Raw genomic sequence first — 13,640 nt, forward strand, 5'->3', positions numbered from 1 at the left:
GTATCATATACAATGAGAGTAATTAAAAAGTACTCTGCAAAGAAATTTTAAACTAATCAGTTTAAGTAACTTAAATATAGTTCTATTTAAACTTCTGTTTGGAGATCTGTAAAGCGAATATTCAGAAATAACTCTGCCATTCACAGCCAGAACAGACGGGTAACACGCTTTGTATCCAACCAAATTCCCAACAAAAACATAGTAAGTACATCTGTCTTGTTTGGACACTTACCAAAAGCATTATTTACATTCATTAACATAGGTCTGCTAAGCACTATAATTAGGTAATAATGAATGTAAACATATTGATATTTTTTTACTGTATTGTAAATACAGCATACCACAATTAAACACACTACCAAAGAAGAAAGCTATTTCATTTTCTAATTAATTTCATTGTTCTGATCATAGAAATCATTAAGCAAGAAGTGCAGCAGCAGCATTTTTAACCAGGGTTAAAAGAAGTTGGAGGAGACTGCTAAAACTACAATAACATGTAGCGATGATAATTCACAAGTTGCTTTAGATGTGGGTGCTGACACCACTTTCAACGTATACACCTGGACTGGAGGGGGTTGAGCATTACAGTGTCAGGAACAACGGAACGTCGGAGTGTAGCATGAAATGAGTATTAACACCACAACAGCAAGGCGGAGGAGCTGCTGGACTCTGCAACCTCTGGGAAGCAGCGACTCGCCGTTCAGGGGACAGAGGTTAATTAGTTGCTATCACAGAATAAGCTGTCGGTCAGAATTTTCCTCCCAACCTTATGTTGATTCTTTCATGCACAGCACAGGTTTTTTCCTAGCTACTGGAACCAAATGTGCTTCTCGCATTACTCCGAGTTAAACCTCCAAGTACTTCCAAGTGTTAATTCAGTAGCGATGAAATACGGAGTATGCATTATATAGATATTACTTATATATCCATTTTCTGCATTCCTGTCAGTGCTGAAGGAAGATAGCTTTGCTTTTTACAGAGATGTTAAGTTTTCTGTCTTTAGGTGACTGCCCACTAGAACCATTTTCTCTCTGGAGATATTTTTAATCTTGTTCATCTACTAAAAGGTACCTGAACACACTCTTTGACAATCTATGCAATTAGCAGTTACTTTAGAACTAGAAAGAAGACTCTAAGCCAAATGTTGAGCTATGACAAAAAATATGACAATAGTTCCAGAGTCCTGCCAAGCTAATGTGAAGCTACACTGACTTTCTGGGGTTTGAATGTTCTGAGGCTTTTTTGTTTGGGTGGGGTTTTTTTTTTCATCGCACAGGCAGAGGAAAACCATAGCTATGCACCACCCCAGCAGAGGAAACAGAGTTCGAATTGGAATGGTTCAGTAACATTATTTAATATTTAATTAACTGGAAAGATACAAGTTCAACGGATTTTAAATATTATCAGGTATATAAATCCCTAAATCTTGTTGCAAAGCAGGACAAAATATGGTGGGATAACAAGAGCAGCTGACTTCTGTTAATGAAAAGAAGGTTGGAAATCATCTCAATGGATCTTCATGAGCTTCTAGGTTTAATTGCTGGCCCCTGCACACAGAGAAATGGCACAACTGGGGATCTAGACTGACACAAACATTAAGGAGCTTAGTATTCCAGGAGAACACTAAATAAGCAATTTGAAAACACACAGAGTGATCAAAGTATTTACAAGACTTCTGTCCGTTAGTGCTCCCAATTCTGTATGCAATCTCTATAGATTACTTACAGGGAATTATGGAAACCGTGAACCGACTTTAAAGGAGAAACTGAAATACGGATATAGGGGAAGAGCCACTAACTCTGTGACCAGGACAGGACACAAGACCCTGTAAGCCTGAACCAGAACCTGAAATTTACTCAATCCTTAGCTGAAGGCTTGCTGGCAAACATAGCTGCCCACATCTCTAGCATAATTGCTATTTGTACCTTCCTTCAAAATAGGCTTTACAAGTACTGGAACTTTCCAGCACATACTGACAAATACTTTTTAAGTGGCTGGAGTTACAACAGGACTCAGAGAGGCAAACTGCTTCCCAAAGCACTTAGCAAATACTAACCTGTTAAAACAGTTCGGAGGCACCCAGGTGACCCACGATAAGCAGGGGTCTGTGGAAACTGTGACAAGTTTTACTCTCAGCTAGAAGATTCAAATTATGGAGTTGCCATTTTGTATAGAGCTCAGTGGCATGAATGAAATATAACAATATGCTGTTACTGTGTTTTCTTCAGAAGTAGCTGAACTCAGTCTGGTGCAACAGAAACACAGCAACTACACGCGTTATTGGGGATTTGTTCATTTACATCAGTAAACCATTGATCTGTTTGTCAGAGCATAGTGCAGAGTCTTTGAAAACAAAGTAAGGAGATCAGCCTACAGCTACAGATATTTTAGAGTGCATGTTCTCCGATTTATTTAAAACCCACAGTCTTTACATAACTCAGTTTAAGCTTGCCAAAGCCATATTGGCCAGATAGTGAATTCTTAATTTGGTGAAGCTCAATAGCTTGTTTTTGAAAGGATTATAACCTTATTTTCTCTGTCAAATTACTGTTCAATGAACCATGACTGCAAGTGTTCTGGTCACTGGTAAATGGCATCTTCAGCAATCACTCCTGGCATGTGCCAGTACTCTGGTATTTATCAGCAGACAAAGAACCAGGTTTCAATTTCATACAAAGATATTCTTATTACAAGACAAGTCTTTGCTATTTTATGATCTATCAAAATAATCTGGTATATTACAGGGCTATCCCTATACATCCAGCTATGCATGTGATTTGCTAATGAACCTATTAATGAAAAGGCCACTGAAATACAATGAAAAACTTTCATTTGCTATTAGATAGAGTAATTCTTTACTTTGTATGCATAATCTGCCAAAAAGTATTTTAGTATGCTTAGTCTGCCAAAAAATAATTTAAGTATTGACTGCCTTACTGTCTTCCCATTATGAACAGATGTTCCAGCTTCGTGAGTAATGAATTTAGGAATTCCCCAACAAATTACATGGCCACCTAGGAGCTCAATAAGCATAACTGATATGGCAGCATTGTATAAAAGAAAATCTCATAATGCTTCTATTAAGAAATTCAAATATTAATATAATTTAGATTAAAAAATTACACAATCATGGTATTTCATATTTCTTCCATTCTTTATCTTCCACCCACGCAATTTCAGGAAATCCTTTATTCTGGCAAAGAAGTTACTTTTACACTTGTCTTCCCCTAAAATAACATCTCATCTTTTTATTACCATTTTTTAACAGGAGTTTCTAACTTCATTCCTCTGTAGTATATATTAGTAGCCCAGTAAAACTAGATAGTTTTATAATTTTTAATGGTTCCTTATTATAATAATACAGCAAAAGTTTCTATAGAAAATGCAATTTTACATTTTAAAATAGATACGTGACTCCAGCTAGAACACAAAGACAAAATATTTTTGTTCCAACAGGTTGACAGAGCAAGTTAACTCCCCCCTTAACCAACATGTTCAGCAAACTTCAGTTCTGGCTTTGGCAGCACACAGGTACTGACACAGGCTGCTGTTACAGATCTCAAAGCAGGATGAATGCAACAGCAGCCCTGGGAAGGCAGGACCTAAATCGCTTTGTGTGTATCGTCTTTGTGATGCAAAGCATCAGCAGCAGCAACCATGCCTTTTTTTCCTTTCTTGTTCTAACCACTAGTCCCATGCTATCAGCTTCAGATCTCACTGTTTTTACAGAACAATTTAAAGGCTGCATTTCTAAAAATGAACTAGCTGCCGATAACATAACTATAAACACTTTGCATTTATCAGGTTACTGCATTTCTTCAAAACACCATTTTAATGCTGTTCACTTGAAAGGGGCCACCACAAGTTTGCAAACCTTTACCCCAAGTGAATTAACATTGCATTTTAACTACGGTGGGTGTGATTTTCAAAAGTAGCTACAGCAGCTACTGCAGAACACTGCTCACCTGGGGCAATGCTCTGATCTTCATATTTTAATATCTCACTTTTTATACCTGACCTTGTTTATAGATTAAGGACAGCAGTAACAGCAGAATATTTACACATTTGTTTAGTAGCTTGATACCGAGCTCTTCTGTATCTCCACTCCAGGAGAAAGGCATTCCCATATCCATTTTCCACCTGTCCTCTAAGGGCGCTCTGTGAAAACCAGGCTCTATACAGCAGAGCAAATCAGTGTCAAGTGGCATATTACTTCCACAAGTCTCTGGCCAAGGACAGCAGGAGAGGAGGATATAGGCCTTCCAAACCCCCCAAATCAGCAGGGAACATCAAAGATTGTTTCTGGACACGTGCTGATGGGCAGCAAGCAGAGGCAGGTATTTTGCCAACTTTAAATGCCGTGTGGACACAGCGACAGCATGAGATGCTCACTGCAATGATCAGCTTAACAAGGTGTCTAAAGGGGAAATCAAGGGGAAATCAAGTTCCGAAGCTGTGTAGCCCTGAGCAGCTCTGCAGGCACAACCACCAAAAGTAGTAAAGCCACAAGAGAAACAACATATACAAACCGACCTGATGGACAGGGACACCGAACCTTGTTCGGCCAGAGTCAGGTTGTAACTAAGCTACTTAAGCTACTCTAGAAGCAAAGTTCTGGAGACTAGTGTGTAAGTGTCAAGCCTTTGACTGTACCTAAAAAAAAAAAAGTTAAGTCTCTTTGAACTTCAGCACAATCCCCATCTTGACAAAAAGGTTCTGCCAAGCAGAATGTCAGCAGAAATGATGACAGCTACTAGAAACACTCGGATGATTGAAGACACGACCACTGTTCCAAGCGCCAATGGATCCAGGTGGAAAGGAGAACACCACAGAAATTAGGATATTCCCACCGTCACTTGAACCTTTTTATTTCACTTCCCAGTAAGGCCACACCATGACCAAAGCCAGTACAAAATTAGATCCCACAAAGCCATCACAAGCGGACCGAGCATCAGCAACCATTTCAGGATGATTTCCTAAGGATACACACACAGAAAATACTCTCCTCAAAATTCCTTCTTAAACAACTAAACTATCAGAGGTCTCAAGCTGTTTGTGGCATAATTACAGCCTGCTGGTTAATTCAAATTTGTTTTCCACAGAAACAAAGCAGTATTTGGCTCAGTCGCTGCTATATAGCTTTTGTTCCTAACAGTATTTAGTCTCTCTGGGAGCCTTAGTGTCACATCCACATTTATCTATTTGACAAAGGGTTTACATTCATTGAGCCATTTGTAGCTTAAATTTGCAGACTCAGATTGTTTAATGATGTTAAATTAGAAACTGTTCTCTAATGACTTTTTGCCAAAGTCAGTGTTAGTCTATTGATTCCGACTATTAAAAACAGAAAAAGCAAAGCAAATACACACGCTTTGTAGCTTTTCTACAGAATTAGAACTACTTTATTTCCTTGAAGTCCAAAAGGGTAAAATGCAAGTCACTCAGGGGTTTCACAGCTTAGGTTGGACTGACACTGCACATCCGACTCCCTGCCCTTCCTATTTGGTCTTAAGTGTTCAAAAGTCAAGTCATAATTTAGCTAGGCAGCTGAATACTTCCTATGCATTATGAAATACTTAAAACACTTTGCATGCACTAGCGGATTACAGCTCTACCTGATGTGTCTTTAAAGTTAGTTTCCATACACTTACCAACTGTTAAATGTGCAGAATGATTCCTTAGATGAAAACATCTATGTGTCTAAGGTGGCACCTGCACATTCAAGATTTGGTCATAGGACACATGCCACTGTACTCCTTTAACAGATTTAGGTACAACTCCTTTCCAGAGTATTGGCTTTTTTCTTCCCCCTCTATATACTGCACAGAATAATTCCGATAGCTTAAAAGCCAGCAAACAAGCGAACAGGATTCTGACATTAGATTTTGGTAATTAACCCCTGCTCTTTCTGCTGCCTAGGTCTGCTCGACTGTTCTTCTTGCTTTGTCACTTCTCACAGTTGCTTTGGCATTCCTTTATTACAATCTCCTGGGGAAAATGTAGGGGGACATTAATTACTTTCAATTGTAAAGTATTTTTTCCCTATATGACAGTTTAAATCTAAGCATGCCAGATAACAGGTGTGGGTGACCTGTTCATCCCATAAAAAAAATATTTTTGCAACTTTGATACTGCAACAATCTCAGTCACTGCTCGACAAAATATTAAAGCAATAATATAGGTGTGCACTTCCACTTTAGTGTTATAGCTATGCTTGATTACACTACAATTCCCACTATAACCATTTAGAACAAGTGACTTAGTATTTTGAAAACCCAATATTCACCAAGCACTTTATGAAAATCTGTAGGTATCTCCATCCAAACGTCACCAAAAAACACTGCAAAACACTAGAAATCCCACTGAGTAGAGACTGGGCAACAAGATTTTTCCACAGTAACAAGGAAATTACGGCAAAGATGACAAACCGGCAGAACTGACACTCTGGCAGAACAGGCTGAGTAACATAATCAAGACAATTCAATAAAGATTCTTCAGCATGTCACAACATGTCAATATTGCAGCATCATGCTACATAAGGAGGAGAAGGTAATTATGGGGACCTGTAAGCCACAGCATCACCTGTAAAGGTCTGCCCAGAAAAACCATGAGCACTGGGAAACTTCAAGACAACCAGGTTTGGTTTTTTTCTGTTGTTTTTGCCAGTTTATTACTGCAATGAAATTTCACATTTCAAGAACTTAGAATAATCTATCAAAACACTTATTTAAAAAGCAAAATTAAGATCTACAGGCACAAATGATAACTCTATGTACCAAATTGCTGGGATAAAAAGCAATCTTCTATTCATAAGCCATAAACCCCTTCTATTCCACACCCACCCAATTAATCTGTTTGCATGCATTGCCAGATTAGTTTAAGAAAAATATATATTTGGGATGACCTGCACACTTTCAACATGTTGAAATGTGAAATATCTAGGAGGTAATTGCTTAACATGGAAACGCTGCCAAAGGCAGGCGAGCATTCCAGTGTGAATACCATGTAGTCTGTTAAGGCTCAAGAGCCCAAAAGTGTTTATTTACTAAAAATGACCAATGAAGACAGAAACACATAGGGCGGTCTCACAAAAGAAAACTAATACAGATAGTCAGATGAATTATGCATAAACACCTTTTCCCATTTAAGTATATAAGATTGTATAGCATAAATTCAAAGAGCTCATTGTAGAGCAAATCGGAGATTTGAAAGAAGACACAAAAGCATTAACCTATATAAGCAGCTAAAACTAATGCCGATTACTCCAGAGTATTAAGAATTTATTCTGCTTTTCTGCACACTAACTGATTTCCATTACTGCAAAGCATTTCCTATCGGACAAATTTCATAACCACATGACTCGGGATAGATATGCTGCATTGCAAATCCTTTGATAGCAATAGATTTGGAATGTCACATTTGTTTATTTCTCTTAACATTAGTCCATTATTTATGAAAACACATGTGAAGGATAATTTCCATTTAAAATATCAACACACCATTCCACGTAAAAGGATAGAAGGCAGTAAGTTTACAACCGAATTATTCTGCATTAATAATTTTTTTTAATTTTTCTGATTTTTAAACATGGCATGTTTAAACATATAAATACTTAACTGAATATTTAACTTGTCAGAAAATATAGATAGGCTTATTATATAAGCATTTTATATATTTATAGGCTATATATATAAGAATAGCATTTCTGAAAATAGTTTATTTGCATTACTGGATTCTTTGTAGATGTCCATCATAGTACTTCAATCTCCAGAGTTTCCACAAACATTTCCATTCGTGTTAATGGAAGATGTGCACAACTTTGGAAAACAATATAAATGGCATTGCTAGTGCGAATAAGAAAGAATTCTCTTCTTCGTTCTTAACGTATGAGATGATGTAACCCGTAAATAATAATCGGGATGCATATTCCTTTATACCTCAAAGCTGAGGTGTAAAATTCTGAACCATTCCTCACCCTCTCTGAAGTAGTGCTTCTATTCTTAACCTCTGCTTATGTCAGTCACTGGGGTTGGGGTGGGGTGGGATTTTTGTTTGTTTTTAACAGGGCTGTTAATACACAGCTATGATGCCAAGGAATACCACTTCTCCAACTCCATATTATTCACTCAGTCATTTCCTCTAATTCACTTGCTGAAAGTGCTCACCTGCCCACATAATACGTTACGTCACCTAGGTCTGTCCCGACATAGTCAACACAACCACAAATATAAACATGATTTCACTAGTGGTGCATAAACTTGCTGTAACAGCTTTCACAGTTAATTTGACAAAAGGAATCTATATTCCAAACCCCAACACAGCGTCATGAAAGAAAATGTAAAGCAGCTTGACAAAGGCACGTGCATGCACACGTATCTTGCACATTCCCAACTCATGCAGTAAGCCAGGCTGCATTACACCTACATATATTGGTCACATGCCAGTGCTCCGATTCTAATACTACCTAATTTTCCCTATGCAATGTCACCGGATCTCTCCACCAACCTGGGGGAAAGCTCAAGCTACTCTGGACCAGTTCCACCAGAAGCCAGGGGATATCTGCATTTCCCTTCAGAGGAACCCTTCACCCTGTGTATAACACGAAGCGTTACTTCTTGCAGTCAGAATATTCTGAAAATATCCCTAATAAATAACTGGTGGTAAACAAAACCACCAGCCAAGAGGCAGCATCTCACTGCTGCTCCTTCCCATTGCCAGGAAAGCACTACCAAAGCCAGCAAAACCAGCAGACTTCCCAGTAAACAGAACCCTGTCCTTGCCTACCAAGTCATCAGCTCAACTTCAGCAGGTCCTTTATTTCATGTACTACCCAGTCACAAGTTTCCCGCAGCAGAGAACTCTCTGGGACAAGCTCTCTGTACTCATTCCCCACCTCAGGAACTACCACAAACTTTTCCAGCAGAGACTGCAGCTAAACCGCCCCAGCTGCACGGCTCGCAGGGCAGTTACCCGTTTTACAGCGGCACTTTGTACGCCGATCCTGGCTTCATCCAAACCAAACATGCTCATGACCACCAGTCCTGGCATTGCGATGCAGGGAAACAAAGGCAGAATTCAGGTATCGGGTACACAGACCAAATAAAACACTAATAAAATCTGCCTCCTGACCATCAGTTTAATCTCTAGGCAAGTTACTTCTAAGTCATAAGCAGGATGAAGCTTTTAACGTTAAGGTCAACTTTAGTAGAAAAACCTGAAAATTTGGAATTTCATTTTAAGTACAAAAAACCCCACACCATTAAGAGCTCCCTACTTCACATTCCAAATTATGCTACAAACCTATAAGATTAAGATCTCAAGTATTAAAAGGATTAAAAGCTTAATTATACCTTTGTATACTCCAGATGCAAAATACCAAGTACAAAAGTGTTCGTCTGTGAATTCAAGAGTTTTATGGTCATTTATTTTACATCAGTACATGTTCCATCTCACATGCCACTTATTCCTGAATCTTTTACTCAAAACAAACCTTTCGCCAGTGTGCAGAGTAATACTTAAGACAGAAAACTTACACGTATCAACATGAAAAATATCGGATCACATAAAACAGAAGCAAATTTACTGTAATCTCTGCAAAGAAGATAATTCATTCCACCACCTATTTTACTGTTCAACCTAAATTACAAGGGGGTTTTTTATCAGTTGATATATACTGCCTAATCAAATAGGTGCCATTTCATAATATTTCTCATTCTTTATAAAGTACACGAATAATTGCAACATTAGATTTAAGAGTCCTGCTAATGTCAGGACTGTGTGCCAGTGAAGAAATGTCTCTATGAGCAGTGGGATACATTGACTCATTATAAAAAGGTGATTAAGGCTGCTGATCACATATTTCTCATGCTCCAAATAAGCTCGGCATCATATAGTTAAGCATGATCACTAAACCTGTTCACATACTTTCAACACACACTGAGATAATCAGCTACATGATCCCCATCATAAAAGCCAGAGCATACAGAGAGCTAGATTAGCAATTTAAAGGTGACACACAAAAGAAGTGCTCGGTTCCAGCAGCAGATAGATCAAACCAGGCTATTTCTGATTTTTCTTGCATTTAATAAGTACTAGAGTTTAAAAAGAAAAGCACAGCATACAACACTAAAGACACTATTCCTCTGAAATAGGTTCAAAAACCTCACAATTCTTATCATGACACTTCCTTTGTATTAGTTGTACTTTTTTAAAAACTCAGAGTAAGTGGCAATTTATTGGAAGCAGTTTATCTTCTGGTAGCCTTAAGCATATTTGATGCATCTAGTAAGTGAAATTGCTGAAGCACTTCCATGAAAATTAATCTTAAATTGGAGCGTGCACAGCATAGGTTCTATACAGCCAGGTTAGCTCCTTAAACCCCAGCCTTCTTCTTAAACAAAGAACACTAGTGACCACACATACGACGTTGTATTGTCTCAGCTCCACTGTTTAGCAATGCAATCCTCAGCAACAACTATAAAAAGATGACATTTAGAGGACCTGTAAATACCTATTTCTTACAGCATGTCCCTACAGTAGCTGAAGCAAAAGACTATCTGTAAGACAACAATACAAGCGTAAAAAGCACTAATATTGAAGGTATTTGGCTGGAATGCTATTGGAAAGGAATAGTATTTATAGTAATTTCCAGATAGGCAAGTCATCTATACTGCTACTTGTGCATTTTAAAGCAACTGTTCCTCATTTTGAAAAAGCTGCTTCTTTAAATAAAGGCAGAAGCAATTCAGTACCCTACGCTTAGTTTAATTTCTCTGAAGGAAAAAAGCCACCTGTATATGCTAACAGAGAACTCAGAGCAACAAAAGGTGAACAAAAGCTCCATCAAGATTTGGCAAGACAAAGGCATATTGTTTCCATGTGTATTAAAATACTGTTTCATGTGAAGCTACTTTACATGGACAAAGTGCGTAACTACATAAGTACTCAGATATGAATGATTTCTATTTGTTTTAAGCTTTTACTGTAACTTTGTAAAAAGACATTCAATCTGTATTCAGGCTAAGACTTTCAAGAATAAAACAAGACCAAATCAGGATGATTTCTTTTATATGAGAACTTACATGAACAAAAAGTGCAGTACAATACAGCAGGTGATTTCATGTTTAATTTCAAAGTGTAATAGTCAGGAGGACAAATTGTTAGCATATACACTACAAAGGAAAGCCTGCCTCAAAGCTTAACTTGTCAATTCAAGATCAGCTCTACAAATTAACAGCAACATGAACTTTTTAAATGAGCACATAAGATATTATTATGAATACGGCTTAATCTGCACAGTTTCTCTACGTTTCAACAAAGAGGGAAAGACTCAACACAACATCCATCATGAAACATCCAGGATAAAATCTGGGGGGGGGGGTCTACATAGAAAACAAGGTAAAATTCTGAGTGCCAATGTCATTCAATATATAACAGGGTATTTTGCCACAGGGTAGTCTCACGAAAGCAATCCCACCTTATTATCCTCATTTCTCTCACTTACATGTATGCTGGAGAAAGTGGCGATGACCTGGATGTTTTAAGCACAGGAACTGGGAATTTCCAGATAGCAGGAGAGCTCGTTTTCCATTTCAATGGCATGTTGTCACCACGGTACTACAATAACAGTAAACAGCGTTTCCATAACAGACTACCAACTAGGACTTCCATTCCACACACTACTGACACAGCAGTGGCTGCTGCTAAGAACAAGGAAATGATTCTGCCAATGCCCTTAAACCGATGCTTCCAATCTGTAAAACAGGGCTGCAAGGCATCTCCTTTTAAATCCTGCTGTCCCCTAAAGCAATATGATGATTCTATCCTTCTAACTCAACAATAGTGCCACCTCGTTAGGGAAGCGCTGACTGCAGTATATGTTTAAAAAAAAAAAAAAAGAAAGACTGCACTGTGCACACCAGCACAATGCAGCTTTATTTAATAAAAGCAGCTAATTTTTAAAGAACTGTTTCTGATGCTATTGTTCTACCTTAACAGGGACACTGCAGCACTGTACTATAGTCTCTTCCTATTATAACCTCATTTCTGACCAATGGAAGCAGAAAAAAAAAAATGGGTTTCATATGAAAATGAAACAACATACCTACTCAGAATACACTTGTCATCCTCTGAACATTCTTCTTTTGAGCTGCAACAATACAAATGGGATATAAATCTCAGCATAGCCTTAGGCCACGGCTAATAGAGATCAGTGACTAAATTCAGCAGCCTGTTTTCCTCCTGTGCAAGCTCTGACCAAACAATACAAGAATGCCATTATGGAAAAAGCCCATTGCAAAAATCACAGTCCTTCTAATCCATAGCTAGGAAGACAAAATAAAGCACAAATCGCTGCAGGTTTCTGCATGCTCTTCTACTAGCTTCTGGTTCAGGATGCTCTCATTTTCCTATTCTCATTTCCAAGGAGGATGAGCAAAATCTCATGCATTTTGCAACACGCTATGGGAACGCAAATATCACTCTGTCTTCTGCAGTAGAGAAGCAGAGAGTAGCACGCTGTTAATAGCAGTCTTTGTAGGGAGGCTATCAAGAATCTAATTCTCAACGCCCCCCCCAGCAGCTCACAAATTGCCTGAAGTACTGACGAAGCAGATGGTCACGCAGGTGTCCATCAGGGACCACTCTGCAACTCTGTGCTCTGCTTGGTGACCTCCTGGGGCTGACAACAGTGGGGAGCATAGAAGGCAACCTATTAAAAAGGGAACAGAGAATTTAATAGCATATCGTGCATAAGCAGAGCACGTTTCTAGGGAATAGAAGGTAGACCTTCAACTATACTGACTCCCTTACAGGAAAAAAAAAAAAAAAATTACTTCTAATGTATTGCCACAGCAGACCAAATCAACACAAAGATGTTTAATCTACATATTTCAGAATAGTCTTTGTACAGAACGACAATTTTTCTGTTCATCAGGACAGCTTAATCCTATAAAAAAAAAGCCAACACCCTGTCACACTACTCAGCAACAAAGAACAGAACCAGGAGCAGGATTCCTGTAAATTTATACACTTTAGTAACATTTAATAACACCGATAGGTTTTCCATAATAGTGAAACATACACTGTTCAGTTTATTTTTGAGATGAAATCACTAGGGAATAATTTCTGCTTCTGGTCATTATTATTGAAAATGTTTGCCCAAAATAGTTTTGGGCATTTGAAGCTGTTACCATAACCACAGGCAAGGAACTAAAATAACCCAGGACGATCAGAGGTGAGGACTAATTCAAATGTCACCTATCTGACAAACAATTGAGGCGCTCTCTCCCATTTCTTTGAAGTTCTAAATTACACATGAGCAGAGCAGCATTAACACAGGCAACAAATTTCACAGAAATTGCTACCCGATTGCTGAACAGACATTTGCTGTGTAAGACAACAGTGTTTATACGTTATAAATATTAAGAAACACTAGCCCTGCAGAGAGCAAGTATGCAGTTTTAACATAAAGAAGTCTTACTTTTAGGAAAAGAATTCATGCATTTACATGCCAACAGCCATGCTCGCCTGCTCACACTGTAAATACCGCGTACAGTCTCACACACACACATAACCTCAGACTACTAGATCATGCCTTCTCCGCACTGAAGGCCTAAAAGTTGAGAGATGTTAGATAGCAG

At 38.3% G+C, this 13,640-nt stretch overlaps 1 protein-coding gene across 14 annotated transcripts in view; it reads right to left on the reverse strand.

The window, feature by feature from the left end:
• Nucleotides 1–13,640, reverse strand: part of KLHL13 (kelch like family member 13) — an 84,581-nt gene that overhangs the window by 24,569 nt on the left and 46,372 nt on the right. The window contains exons 1-2 of one of the 14 annotated variants that reach the window (XM_027780222.2): nucleotides 12,104–12,230; nucleotides 11,504–11,616 (exon numbers count right to left, since the gene is read on the reverse strand). The exons of 12 other annotated variants lie outside the window; for them this stretch is intronic. In XM_027780222.2, the coding sequence (XP_027636023.1) occupies nucleotides 11,504–11,601 (98 nt within the window). In that variant the 5' untranslated portion in view covers nucleotides 11,602–11,616; nucleotides 12,104–12,230. Of the gene's footprint in view, nucleotides 1–11,503; nucleotides 11,617–12,103; nucleotides 12,231–13,640 lie in introns of those variants that run through there. One more of the 14 variants, XM_027780228.2, reaches the window with a different exon arrangement.

This window comes from Falco peregrinus, chromosome 13, assembly GCF_023634155.1.
Source record: "Falco peregrinus isolate bFalPer1 chromosome 13, bFalPer1.pri, whole genome shotgun sequence".
NCBI classification, from domain to species: domain Eukaryota; kingdom Metazoa; phylum Chordata; class Aves; order Falconiformes; family Falconidae; genus Falco; species Falco peregrinus.